This window comes from Chanodichthys erythropterus, chromosome 21 (genome assembly GCF_024489055.1).
Source record: "Chanodichthys erythropterus isolate Z2021 chromosome 21, ASM2448905v1, whole genome shotgun sequence".
Taxonomy (NCBI): domain Eukaryota; kingdom Metazoa; phylum Chordata; class Actinopteri; order Cypriniformes; family Xenocyprididae; genus Chanodichthys; species Chanodichthys erythropterus.
In genome coordinates, this window is record NC_090241.1 from 22329847 (window position 1) to 22345291 (window position 15445).

The 15445-nt window shown below is 37.0% G+C and overlaps 1 protein-coding gene across 9 annotated transcripts in view; it reads right to left on the reverse strand.

The window, feature by feature from the left end:
- mast2 (microtubule associated serine/threonine kinase 2) overlaps positions 1-15445 on the reverse strand; it is a 160264-nt gene that overhangs the window by 95783 nt on the left and 49036 nt on the right. Inside the window, exons 1-2 of one of the 9 annotated variants that reach the window (XM_067374166.1) lie at positions 1249-1921; positions 195-865 (exon numbers count right to left, since the gene is read on the reverse strand). The exons of 7 other annotated variants lie outside the window; for them this stretch is intronic. In XM_067374166.1, coding sequence (XP_067230267.1) covers positions 195-233 — 39 coding nt within the window. In that variant the 5' untranslated portion in view covers positions 234-865; positions 1249-1921. Of the gene's footprint in view, positions 1-194; positions 1922-15445 lie in introns of those variants that run through there. One more of the 9 variants, XM_067374165.1, reaches the window with a different exon arrangement.

A 15445-nucleotide genomic window follows, 5' to 3' on the forward strand; every position in this document is an offset into this window, starting at 1 on the left:
ATTTGATTTTCTTGCTTTCTGCAGTGCTTAAAATTTTTGAATGTGCTGACACATCACAGCAAAAGCGAAGACTAAGAAAGGAAGTAAATTGAAAGAATGACATGTGACTAGTCAGATACATTAAACTGGAGTAAACTGAAGAAAAATCTTCAAACAACTTTTTAGATAATGTTAGAAGTATTATTTATCCTTACCTGAAGGCCTCTCCGCCTTAATATACTGGAGTCATCCATTTTACCGTCTTGTATCTAGATCCCGACTTTACTGAAGTTGTCTCACTTTCCTAATCAAGGATAAAGTCCTCTACCCAAGAGTTATCAGAAGTCCATGAGGCACAAATGATCTGACAGAGACCCGACTTTGGGTATTAGTGTTGAAAATTCTCTCTTTGCTGATGTCATGCTCATCCACAGCAAAAACAGATGCGATCATCCTCTAAGATTAGCAAATGACTATTGAATAACTTTTCCCACTTGCTACAAGTCTTGTTTGAATTTTTTTCTCACCTAATAGCATCAGACATTCATGAAAATAACAATGCACTCTATTTGATTTTCAACAGGTATTCCAAAAATGGAAAAAAAAATAGAAGAATACAGTTCAACATTAGGACACTGAAAGAGTCAATTGAGAGTAGGAGCGCATTTCAGCACATGGCTAACATTCTTCTTCTCTGTTCACTGTTTGCTTCTGGCAGTTCAGAGAAAGGATAGCTTTGAGGACAGCGTGTTTCTGTACCTCTTTGTATCTTCACTTCCTCAGAGTGAGGAATGGCTGGAAAATATGTCTCCCTGAAACTCTTCCTTGCTTCATCCATTCAGCACAGGTGACCTCCGCTATCATCCAAACATATTTTCACCCCAGGCTAAAGGAAACAAAACAGAGTTCTTTTCCTCTACCTCTCCTTCACCTTATTCTGACACTCTCAGTCTCCAGAGATTCCCAGATATCTTCATTTCTATGGAAACTACAGCCTCTGCATAACCGGTGGACAGTTAATGATAAAAATGGCACCTCGAGGGATGAAAATAGAAAAATATTCAGGCCAGCGCAGTCCTCCAGAGATGCAGAATCAGTTTAAGGCGCAACAGACTTCATTAAATTGACCAACTTAAGTTTAACCCCCAGTGCATCCATTCACCTAGTAGGTTAATTCAAATCATCAAGTTCGTTGTTTATCACTTGCTTCTGCCCAAGAGTGGCTAAAAGTGGAAGGGCGGAAGCAAGCAGAGAATATTTTCAGCCTACACTCTTGAGATGATCTGGAAACAGTCAGTAGCAGCAGCAGGAGGAACGCAGGCACTGGCTGCCCACTGACAGCACAAGGCAAACAACAACTCCAGTCAGAGCCGCATGGCTGAATTCCATTTCCTTCGGCCAAGAGGCCTCTGTCTCTCATTCGCCAAGAAGGCAGGCGGACGACAAAAGCCGTGCTGGCAGAGCAGTCTTTTCAGTGGCAGGTGCAAACAGACGCTGCACTCACGCTGATTGCTTGTCTGCTTTTTCTTCGCATATCTCCCCGGCTTTATTCAGCTTCCTCAGCTCAACCTGATGAACTGGACTACAGCCAAGATTCGTCTCCTGAAAACGAGGACAAGATAAAAATTCCACGCAGGAGGTGTGTCAGTTAGAATTTCCTCATCTTCTCCCCTGTCAATGCACTTGAAGCGGTCCGCTGTTTGTGAATGGGCTGCCTGCCGGAGGGGCTGCAACGGTAGAGTCACAATCCAGTCACATTCAATCTTGTCATTTAAATCTTCCGTTTGTACAGTCTTTTATCAGTGCACATGCAGGTGATTAAAGGAATAAAATAGCTGTATTTCTTTTCTTTGCTTGTGCTGTACATTAAAGCCTTCTGTATCTTCCGTTTCTCTTTCTCTGTTCCTTGTAAGCTGTCCTCCTCCTCTTCCCAGCGCCTCACTGCTGAATGCTGCTTTATCTGTCCTATCAGCCAGCAACACATCCAGCCAGCCAATCAGACACACACAGGCTCAGAGCTATTTGCATAATATGAATGGGGGAGCCAAATGGCCCCACCCCTTCACTCCCTTTTCTGCCATTCTGCTCACAACACTATGCTTTACCCAAAAACATAAAAATACACATGCACAAAAATAATCATTCTTTCCTTTTACTTTTCCACCAACAAGCACAAAATGATCTATTCTTTATGCCTCTCCTTCCTGTTCAAACAGGGTGTCTGTATTTTGTACAAGGAAAATAAGTGAGACTAATATCGGTATATTCGGTAATGACAGTCTAATGAGATTGTGCAGGGCTTTACTTCAGTACAGTGATACATTAGCAGCGGCTGTGTTCATCTCAAGGGAATGCAGGAACAAAAGCAAGAGGGATTATTCTCCATAGGCAGAACATTGCCATTCCCAACGCCATATTATATTTATATATATATATATAAATAAAAAAAATCACCCACCTCTCCTCTTTCTCTCAGACGTCACAGAAGAAGCATAACAGGCAATATAACAAACATGAGCATAGCAGAAAATGCATGTATAGTGGAAAGAGAGAGAGAGAGAGAGAGAAGTGGAGAGAGAAGCTCTGTCCTCCTACGCACACAGTGAAGAGCGGACAGAGAGTCATTATATGATCAGGTGAGTGCCAGAGGAAAAGCAAATTATGTGTTTGGATTTTCTGTGTGCACGTCTTTGTAGTAAGATCACTTGCAGTAACGAAGTGTGCAGGCACTATGAAAATACAATGCATAATTTGAACTCTTAATTCACAAGAAGATTTGCTAAAAAAAAGTATGATTAATTATAAACAAAACAAAAAGAATAAAACTATTAAATCATATAATCATGCTCCCTGACCTATACACAAATTAGAGAATGAATTTTCTTAAATGACTTTAAAAAAAGACAGAGGGCAGCAACGGCTTCTGAAGCTCTGGAGTTATTTTTCCACAGAAAAATAGCTGCATTTTTGACATTTTTAGCCATTTATTTATAATTGATCACAAATATTACTTTTTGTTGTTCTTTTTCAAAATCAAATTTTAATAAAACATGCAAAATTTTATATGGTGCACTTTTTTCACAATATGATTTCACAGTACTTATGTCTACGTGGATGTAAACAGATGGTTGCGACCCTGCATCTATGAGAGGAGAAAGAAAGAATGGTGATTCAATGATTCACAAAAAAATAAGTCAATGATTGACTGTCCAACAAACATAATTCTATATCTCTGGAAGAACTATTCCCATTCTTTATATCTCCAATGGACTATCCAGTCCAGTCCAATATAAACTCCAGAAATCTATCAGCAGAATTGCTTTAAATAAACTGTCCAGCTAAATAAGCAAGATAAAGCAACCAATGTGACCTCATTGCACCCATTACACCACTTGTACATACAGAGTCTGATTTATCACATCTAAGTTCAAAGGGTAAGGGTCAAGTCATGGATTAGAGAGGTAACATAGCCCATGCCACAAGTCTGATCAATGACAACTGTTCTCTGAAATGAGGGTACTACAGTTCTCAGCGTAAATGAGTACACCCCCTTTGAAATGTAACAGGTGTTCGACTGGATTCAGATCAGGAGCCACTGAATTATTTTCGCCCTGTTCTTCTTCAGAAATCCAACAGTGGCCTTAGATGTGTGTTTAGGATCATTGTCATGTTGGAAAAGTGCACAATGACCAATGGCATGGAGTGATAGTAGCATCATCTCTTTCAGTATGGAGCAGTACATCACTCCAGAGTATAGAGTCCCAGTAGTCTTCATCTTTGTCAGCATGGGCCCTGGCAAACTCTAGGCAGGTTTTTTTGTGCCTGGGCTTTAGGAAAGGCTTCTTTTGTGGACGGCACCCCTGCATGCCATTCCTCTGCAGTGTATGCCATATTGTGTCACTGGAAATAGTCAACCCAGTTTGGCTTTCTACTTCTTTAGATAACTGCAGTGAACTTGCATGCCGATTTTCTTCAACCCTTCTCATCAGAAGACGCTCCTGTCGAGGTGTTAACTTCCGTGGACGACCTGGACGTCTGTGAGATGGTTGCAGTTCCATCTTTTTTACATTTTTGTACCACTTTTGATACAGTATTATGATTGATAAGTAAAGCTTTGCTGATCTTCTTGTAGTTTTCACCTTTCTGGTGTAAAGAAATTATTTTCTTTCTCAGGTCTTGTGACATTTCTCTTCCATGTGGTGCCATTGCTGACAGCATGAAATGGGAAGGGGTTTTTATATCCTTTTAGGGTGCGTTCACACTTGTCATGTTTGGTTTGATTAAAACGAACCCTGGTGCGGTTGCTCGGTTAGTGCGGTTCATTTGAACACATGTGAACGCTGCCATCCGAACCCTGGTGCGCACCAAACAAGCGGACCGAGACCGCTGAAAAGATTGGTCTCGGTCCTCTTCCAAACGAACTCTGATGCAGTTCGAATGATATATGAACGCAACACGGACCAAAGACATGTAACCGAACCAAAAACAGAAAGACAAGACCCTAAAAAGGACAGAATCTTCACGCATGTCGGTTTTTCTCGTCATAGACACAAGTTTGCTCATCACAGGCATCAGGCGCACGTCTCCACGCAGCAGAACGTTTGTGTGTGTGATGGATGGATTCTCGCCGGTGTTTTGACTACTTTACACATTTTATAAGCTCTTCACGAGTTCCCAGCTGGCCAAAATACCATCACATGCAGGCTACACCCCGCTACACACACACAACGAGCGCATTTACCTCAGCAAACAGCACTGTTTTGGAAGTTCCGTCTCAAAATAGGCAATACGTCATAAAATCTGACCAATCACGCTGTGAATGTATCCCTGTGCCTTTAGGTTCGGTATCTTTTGGTTCGGTGATAAAATTGCCAATCTGAACGCTAACCAGACCAGGACTAAATGTTTTTTTTTTTCTTCTTTGGTCCGGACCAAATGGACCAAATGAACCAAACGAACCGAACTACAAGTGTGAACACACCCTTATAGTCAACTGTCTGCTGGACACCTGTGTAATAAATAATTAGACTCACCTGTGGTTGAATTCTTATTAACCCTCTGGAGTCTGAGGCTGATTTGGGGCCTGGAGAACTTTTGACATGCCCTGACATTTGTGCTTTTTTCAGTTGTTTATAAACATATTAATGGAAAAAGTTTCATTACACTGTATTCAGCACAAACTAGGCTACAATAATATGTGAGGAACATGTATGTACATGTTTGTGTTTTTGAAGGAATAACATTTATGCGTGGTTGTTGAAAAAACAAAAAACTTAAGTCACTGAAATAAGGCCAAAAAAAGTATAATAAATCTGTGTTCATAAGACTTCTGGGTATTGGAGGTTGTAGACTAGAGTTTTTGCTTCAAAATTATGTAAAAATTATGCTGCCTACTCCTTCATATAAAACAATATATTGATTTAGTTTTTGTAAGACACTTTTTGCCAAGAAACACAGTATGCGAGGAGGCGTGAATCACCACTGAAAATGGGCCATTCTCACCTGAGAAGACAAAAGAATTGGATAGTAATGAGCTGAAATGACTTGCATATTAATGAGGCATTTCAGTCAGGTAGGCTGTGAAAAAAAACCTTCTGTGATGTCTCAAGCTCATTATGATATATGAAACATACAGAAAAATATTATTACAATATAAAGTAATGGTTTTATATTATACTTTAAAATATAATGTATTTCTGTGATGCAAAGAGTCTGAATATAGGCTTTTAGTTTAAAAGCATGCACATTTGGAGAAATATTGGATTCTCATATGCTTATGTCAATTTTCTATACAGAGGAGTTATATTAACTTAATATTCATTGTCATTACTATGAGCGCTGGTGTTTTCAATTCATCCTTGAAGTCGGAGGGCGCTCTGTGCATTTTAGTCCACAAATTCATCTAAAAGAAGAAGAGGCTATTCCATGAATGGAGTTTCCAATACATACAGCAGCCGGAGGGCGCTAAAGAAACAAAAACTCATCTAAACTTCATCTGTAGAAGACAAGTAAACAGGAAGTAACTGCATGTCTTCTAGAGATCGCTAACCATGACTTTTACATCCAGATAAACACTTTTCAAGACAATAAATACACGATTGAGATAATGAATGCATGTATTGACTGAATTAGCGTCTGAATAGCGCTGGCTCCGTGGGCGTGGCCGCATTAGCAGATAATGAGCTGAATCACGGATTTCTGACATGGCTCTCTTTTCATACAGATTACATAAACAAATAAGGTTTGTTTTCGATTTGATTTACATGATTTAAAACCTGACATCTTAACGTTTTTTTAGACATAAGTGTAATTTTTTTGTCATTAGTATTCACTAAGTTACAGTTCATTTTCTGAGAACTATCAGATTGGAGTTCGTTCAGAGGGAGAGGAGAAATCACGCATCATGTTAGTTTTCTTTATTTTACAAAAAGCACAACATTCAGTTTTTACTCTGAGTGTACACAAATGAAAGAAGATATTCCACAGATTAAAATGGTGTATAACTCTTAATTGTATGTGCAACATTGACGGAGTATTTTGAGTCTCTTTCATACTGATAAGAAAAAAACCACGGTGGTATCGCCGGCGATACCGTCAGACCTCAGAGTGTTAAATTAGACATTTGTAGTCTAAAATTTAGCTTTGATCCAGAGACTTTCAGTGGGGTGTACTCATTTTTGAGTAAAACTGAAAATTTTGTTCTCCCAGTTATATTATTAACATTACTTTCATGTTATAAGTTAAACATATTAGTCTTGTCAACATTTTCGAAATTGTTTGTGTTCATTAAGATATTGTTTGAAATGTTACTTTTCAAAGGGGGTGTACTCATTTACACTAAGAAATGTATCATGTGTTGTTAGTATTTTTCCAGTTAGTCAAAGGTGTGAGAATGAGGCATATGCTATAGGAGGCAGCCTACATTCCATTAACATAATCAGGAATGTCTGAAGGGTAGTCTGAAACACTGGGTCAAGTATTTTTAGCCGATGTTAGCATAGCACAAGTTGATTTTGCATCTAAATCCACATTAATGGAAGTTATACTGGACAGTTTAAGTCAATCCATACAAGGTCTGTAAACATTTTATGGAGCTCCTTAACCAGCCACTTAACTACAAATGACAGATTTATGCTAGATGTGATGATGGTGATGTCAGAAACGAGGGGGTCTGGATCTAAATGCAGATAAACTAGTAAAGATAAACCATACAAGAAAACAAGAGCTAGGTTTCCATCCAGGTATTTTTATGAAAATGTTGGAATTGGAAGCATGTCCTCCAATTTGGGAAAGATAAAAGACTCAAACATCTCACTTAGTTCACCAGTGAGACAGAAGAGTCGTGTTGCCTGCCTTATTAGTGTCGGGAAAGAAAGATTCAAATGAATTGTATGCTGTAAATATACATTACTAATGAACCCGCTTTATTGCAACATCCTGTGAGGTTTCACATTACTGTATTACATTACCAATGTGAGTCTGGCTCAGTTACTGTACACTCGATGACCTACACCTGGGAGGCACTTCATGGCATGAAAAGCTGACGCATGACAAATATTCAGACTGTTCATGTAATAAGATAGTCCTGACCTAGCATACACTCCACAGACACGGCTCCTGTTTCAAACGAGACATGGACTCCCACAAATCACATTCTGTGCTTCAATCCTGAGTTACAAAGCAGAAAAACTCATTGATCTATGCATGATCCAAGAGAATCAGACAACACATTCACTATTATTGATCTGAGGAGGTCATGAGGATGGCTAATTCTATGAATTCTTAAGGTCACATGTTTAGAGCACAAGTGTATGACAGTTCAGAATGAACACTACAAAACATCAACAACAGTTTGACAAATCTGAAGCTACAGGAATGTTCAAAAATGCACACTACTATAAGGGCCTGCTCACATTAAGAATAATAACTATATATTATTGTGCACACAAATGGGATAATAACATTATGTTTATTATAAGCATACACTGCGTCCATATCAAAGTGAGATGAATTTAGGCTGTCAATGTGTTTATTGTTGATCAGTTGGGGAAAACTTTTGCTCTGAAAGTGAGTCAAACTATATCTATTTTTTATTACTATAGTTGTGGTGTGGACTTCACTACTCCCTTAGAGTACCAATACCAGTTAATCTTTTCCCCAATTAATGTGTCTGGCCCAAATCCTCCATTTATCAGAAAAAAAACCTTCTGAAGGCATGGGGTCTGGGTAGTTAAATCTCTTCATGATCATTGTGGGAACTGCTTCCCTAAGTGAGTAAATTGGGATAAAACTGCTGGGATTAAAATGGTTGTGGTTCTATTCTGCATACAATAATGCAAAATTATTTGTATGTGTACAGTATTGAATAGATAGCATAGTATAAACATACACACACACAAATGTATGTATACTATGCCATATATTCAGTTGTAGCAGTTCCTTCTGTCACACTGCAAATTACATGTGAACAAGTCAGCGTGTATGTGAACTACAGTTCTCATTGAGTTGAGAAGTGATGTTCCTGCACCATTTGCTTGGCACATAATGAGGGAGACAGGGAGGGCTAAAAGCAAACTTGACAGCAGAAATGGATGCCATTAATCTAGTGTGCCATTACAAATATGTGATAGATACCACAAACAAAATCATTTAGACCTACCCGAGGGAAAGTGGAAAGCAAAAATTAATTTGATTCAACATCTAGCTACAGGACAACATTTCTGTAAACTCAAATCTTATTCCAGAGCTGGCAGGGTTATAATGTGTGTGCCTACTGAGAACTAAACAATTAATTAAAGATGAAAACATAGACATGAACTCTTCATTATCATTGAAGAAATTAAGACAAATATAATATACTAATTTTATTTATGACATTACAAAGAGGTCATCTGCCTCATTTAGAACCAAAAAGGTTAATGTGAACTTGAGCTGTAGGTAAAATGCACAACTGGAAAGTGAAATAGGTTTTTAAATCTATACAACCAGTGCACTAAATTGCACAATTTGAATTCACAGCCCACTGAATGTCAAATATGTTCAAACATTACCAGATGTCATCTGATGCCACTTAAGCAGTCTCATAGTGATGAGGGGCCCGTTGAGGGCAGGTTCTGATTAGAGAGCTGAACAGACTGCAATAGAGGGTGTTATCAAGGGCTCAAAAGAGAGGGTCATATCACAAAGTATCTGTGGAGAGCAGGCACAGGCTGCTTCCAAGACACAGCATCTGACTAAAATAACCAAAATATGTCCCGTAAACCTACTTGGAAAACTCATGGATTATCTGTAACAGTGAGCTGAGCTTAATCCAAAGATGATGTGTGACGCAGAATGAAAATGAAACAGAACACAGCAATAAAATTATACATAACATGACTTACTGTGACATTAACATGACAACATACAGCTATTTCTTTGCTTTAGAAAATTCAGAATTTGTTGAATTAAATTTTTCGCCTATTGTTTTAATACTACATAAAGTACTCATTTGACATGCTGCTTTTGAAAAACAAAATGATTTAAATTGTAAGAGAAAATTCTTTCAAAAGCAAGGTAACATTTGAATGGTAGTGTATAGGGAAGATGCCATATTCAGATGCTGGACTGTTTGAAAACACATTACTAGGGCTGGGACAATATATCGATGCGTCGCGATTCGTGTATCGATTCTGATTTTAGTTTTTAAAAGCAGATGGCGATCTAGACTAATTTTTAACCGTTTGCTCAAATGCTCATAAAGAAGATTGCTCGTGCATTCGGCCGAGTCTAAGAATGCACCTCAGAATGCTTTTATGACGCGAGATTAATGTAAACAGCCCACTGCAAACACCCTTGTAATTCGCTTCAACCTTTTCGAACTTCATGAATGTTTATTTTATAGAAGGTTCAAGTGGTGTGTGTAAGGAATTGGAAAGACGCAGAGTACAGCTGTTTCTAAAGCATGCAGTGCCATCTGCTGTTAAAAACTAAGCTCAGAATCAATTCAAGAGAGAAAATAGAAAATATCAGAATCGATCCAGAATCATTTCTCGATTCGCGATGCAACGATATATTGTCCCAGCCATACATATTCCACACTTGACCTTTAATAACCTCCTTCCTTCATGTGCACAACTCAGGAATGTTATTGAGCAGAGCTTAAACAAACAGTCTTCTGGTAGTTTCATGATGATGCAAGCATTTTTGACAAAGAGAGAACATTAAGATAGGAGCCTGTGATAAACTGAATTTTTTCTTCTACCTTTTTAACTCATCACCATCGAAAAGCTTGTCATTTAACTCAAAAGCTGTCAGTCATCTTCCTCAGGCAAGCAGTAAAAAGTAAAGCAGAGGTTTAAAAAAATGCCACAATGAAGAGTTGACAGAGATGGCATCTTGTTGGTAAAACAGAAAAGAAAGATGTTGACAGAAAGGCTAGTGACTATAGTGACAACACACTTAACTGTTTTTTCCATAAGGATCAATGTGAAATGTGAAGACACTTTTGTTTGGTGTTTTGTCAAACACCACCAATAGCATCACTCCTCGGCACATGCACAGTAATGAAGGTTTAGCCTACTTTTGCATGACTACTTACAAAGAACAATTTGGTTTCAACAAAACATTGTCATAAGGGGAGAGATTATCATGATTGTGAGATGAAGGCCTGGAGTAGGGCACTCTCTAAAAACCTATTAAGCTAGAAAAGTTGATTTAGAAACAAACAAACAAACAAACAAATAGAGAGGTGCAGGGATGAAGTTTTTCGCAGGCCAAAACCTGGAAACTAGTTAGATTTTTGGCTACTTCCAGTTTCCTCGTCCTGAAGTCAATGGATTTTTTTTAACAAATTTTTGGTTAAATATTTTAAAAAAGTACTGTGGTTAACGCAAGCTCAAGATATTTTCATGTTTTATTCTATGACATAAAATACATCGGTAATACCCCCTTGTGATTTTTAAAAGATTTTATTTTGTCTTAAAGTTTTTTAACAAGTGGCTAAATGAGACCACAGAGGTTGCTGAGGACATTAAACGTAAACTTTTCTTTACAGACTCATTTGGTTTATAATCATGGTCTTCCAAACAAGTGATTGACCGATGTATCGTTTTACCGATATTTTTACCGATATTTAAGCATTTTTCCATAATCATGTATCGGTTTTGTAATATCGGATTCGCCGATTTACGGCACCATCTTGTGGCCGTTTTGAGACTTCCTCCGTCTGAGGAGATCAGTCAGCAACAACTCAGTGCACAGGTAAAGTATATGTTCTACTTGGTTTGCTTTAATCAACTTTATTTAACATAACAGACATGCACAAATGAGATCTGAGACATAAATTCCTGATATAGTTAATTTATGCAGCTTGTTTCTAAACAATTGAGACAAACTCATTGAGTCACGTAGTGTAATTCGTCATGTCCTGCCCCAATAAAGACGTAACTTTACATGAATTAAATAAAACAGACGTGAATGAGTGCATGTTGAAAATAAAAGCGCTGAATTTAATTCTCTATCTGTTGTATTTGCTCACCGTTAGTCTAGAAGAAAAAGTTCGTTCATTTTGCTTAGCAACTGACGGATGATCAGGAGGCTTAAGCACGGCCACTGAATGAAACTTTTGATAAGATTATCTTGTTTAAACACCCTAGATTATATTATCATTTACTACATTTATTATTTATTATACACAACAATTATTTTGCTAATACACATATAAATATAGCCTACCGCTTTGTGGAAATTAATTATTTATTATCTCCATGCGCGATCGCGGTTGATTAAGTTATAGTCAAACAGCACTTTGTCAGTTGGCATTTCATGATTTAACGTTAGATTAAATTTAGATCATAGAATGCCAACTGACAAGTGCTGTTTAACTTTACTAGATTATATAATCATTTGATTTACTACATAACCATTATTTAGTTAATACAAATCTAAATAAATGGCGCTCTGTGGAAATTATTTAGTATCTCCACACGTGATCGCGGTTAAAGTTTTGTGTAAATGCATAGATAAGTTACAGCACTTTGTCAGAAAGCATTTCATGATCTAGACCGACAAAACATAATAATTAATAACACTAGTTGGAAAATGCAATGATGTATGCTGTTTTGTTTGTTACTTTCCTGACAATGTTATATATTCCAGCTAATATTATTCAGTAAAGTTTTTTTTTTTTTTTTGTATGCAAGGAGGGAGTGATTGTTATAAATAAAATGGTTTGTTCAGCTCATTTGTGTTGTAATAATTGTCAAAAACAGAAGTATAACAGTAAATAAATATCGGTTCTGCATATCGGTTATCGGGTACATAAACATGCAAATAATCGGTATCGGTATTGGTTATAAAAAATCAATATCGGTCGATCACTATTCCAAACTATTCTAACTCAAACTTTCAGGGAAAGTCTTTTTTAAATAAAGACTGAAAGAGTTTAGCTTTTTACTTCTGCCGATTGTATTTAGACTTCAAAATTCATAGTTGTGTTCATTTGTGAACACTATCATGATGAACAAACCATGTAAGAATCATTAACTTTTGTTGGTCACAGAGCTTATTTTTTACAATAATCTAAAAGCCAATGGAAAAATCCTATTGTGTTTTTTGTCAAGCTAACTTCCAGGTTGTCTTACAAAAATACGTCATCACGGCAACACGGCAAGGAACTTTTCAAGTATGTGTAGTTACTTCTCTGGACAATTAACCACATGCACATATTGTAACATCTGTTTCAGACTGAGGTTAAAGCACAGTGAGTTGATCCACAAAATCTATATGCTCAGGGCATGTTGCAAGTTTTCAGTCACTTCAATCATTTTTCCATGTTGAATCTATTTTTAAAAAATGAGCGTTTTACTGCTCTCAAACCTTGCAGTGGGAGTTGTATCACTAGCTAAGCACTTTCTTCAAGGATGTTCTTGGGTTTGGTAAGCAGCCAGTCAGACCATCAATGCCAGACTTCATCCACCATCAGAAAGGCTCATCTATCATTGCTCACAATATAAAGACAACTTATTCACCGACTGAATGTGAGGGGCAGTGGTAACGTTATAGCGGTTGCAGTGAGTTAGTGATAAATCGAGTTTGCTGCCTTGAGTGACTGATCCTTCCCAGCACTGCTGTCAAATAGGTGTTAAGTGTAGATCAAGTTTAAGCAGTGCAAGCCATAGAAGAGATGACAGTTTTTACAAATAGATAATACAATTCTATTCCTCAAGAACAATCATTGCCATCTCCCATTGTTTTAACTAGGGATGCACCAAGCACTTGATTAAAGCTTAAAAGGGATACTTCCACCCCAAAATTAAATATTTTTTACTCAACCTCATGTCGTACTCTCTTCCACAGAACACTAAGAATGTTGGTAACCAAACAGTTTGGGTTACCATTGACTTCCACTGTATGTACAACAAAAAACACAGACATTTTTCAAAATCCCTTCTTTCATGCTCCACAGAAGAAAAAAAAAGTCAGAAAAACAGACTTGAAACAAAATGAGAGTGAAATAATTTTTGGATGAACTATTCCTTTAAATAATCAGGACTAGTATTGACCATTTCATATGACAAGAAACAGGTCATTAGAATCAGATGTAAAAATCCCCTTTGGATGCTTTATCTCAGGGGTGCCCAATAGGTCGATCGCAAAGACAATGCTGGTAGATTGCACACATAATAAATGCTTTTGTTAAATTTTAATAAAAAGAAATGTAACAATTCCCTTTCTTATCCTTTTAGATTCTGTCTGACTTGCATTTGACTAATAGATTTTTACCAGGCAAGATTTTTGTTTATTCAGTTGCAATGTCAACTAGCTGGTAACAGAGCGTGTAGTCGGCTTCCTCCAAATACTCACGAAACAAACAGCCGTCTCTGAAGTGAGCGTGCACGTACTGAGCAGATGATTTTCATGAACACATCCACGATCTCTTTCATGTTCTGTATTTTCGCACATAGAGCTTGTTAGTGTATAATACTGTGATAATTAAGGAAGTCGAGAAAAGCATCCTCCTCCTTGTACTTAATAATAATGAATCCGTTTGAACGGCCGACCATCGCATGTGCTCAGTCAGTGCTGAGTCAGTTAGACATTGGCAGCTGTGTTTTGTCGGCAAAGATTATGTAAAACTGTCTGATTCTGTTCAGTGCAAGTCATCAGAATAAGGTAAATGCCCTGGCTAATGTAATATTTTGAGATTAGTGTTAAAATTGAAAATTGTTAAAATTGAATATCAACAATGAACATTTCTTTATTTTCCCTGAATTCCATGTAGAGATTCATGCAGTAGTAGCAACAAGCATTTGAAATTAAGCTGTTTTTTTTTGTTTGTTTTTTTTGGTAGATCTCATTTAGTTGATCATTTTAAAAGTAGATCATCAGGCAAAAAAGTGTGGGCACCCTTGCTTTATCTTAAACAACATATGTATGAAAAAAAAATAAATTCTAGAACACTGCATAATAAGCATCTAGGATTGTAAATTTACATTTTCATTTTACAAATAACTATATATATAGCATTCACCTCAAGTAAACTCCACAGCTGATCTCTCAGGTTAAGCAAAAGCACAAGGCTGTGTGTACCCTCAGAGCCTAAAAAACAACTTTCAATTGGAGAGCTCACTCTCTCGGGGTACTAGCCAGAGAGAGGCAGGACAAACGAAAACCTCGAAATGACTGTCTGGAGGCCCACAAACCTTGCCGGCAGGAAAATGCATCCACATTAAATTTGTAGCAGAGGAGAAAATGCAATAATTATTAATGGCTTAGAGCGTGAGTCAATAGCAGCCTGTAGGACACTGATGGATTGGCAGAGAACAGTTTATCCAATGATACACATACATATATACAGTGTTTTATATATATATAGTTTTACAGTGTTTTATATATATATAGTTGAGCTATTATATATTATATATATATATATATATATATATATATATATATATATATATAGAGCTATATATATATATATATATATATATATATATATATATAGAGCACAGAGGTAATAGGATCTCAGAGGATGAATGGATCAATACAGCTCAAATAACTATGCTGGAGACTCTGTGATGGGTCAAGATCACAGAAAAGGGAAGAAAGGAGGTGAAAGGCAATACATCTGATGTACAAATAATACTAAGTCTACAAAGAAGATCAATAGGAGTATAGATTACTCTCTGAGTATCAATTCTATACACAGACTGAAAAAAAAATAAAAAATAAAAAAATAAAAAATTTAACCAGCCACCTCAACTGAACTCAAAGAATCAATTTCAGCCCCTATTCCTGTAGTTAGGCATATGAGACAATAAATGAAAAACAATCACATCAAATGTCTGAATTTTTTAAGGGAAAACTGCCTTAGAACAGATTTTGCTGAAAACATTTGACATTTCTATCTAGGCAAAAAATGCCTCATAAGATATTTCAGCCAAAAAAAAAACAATAATAATAATTATAATAATCTGTCTGTGCA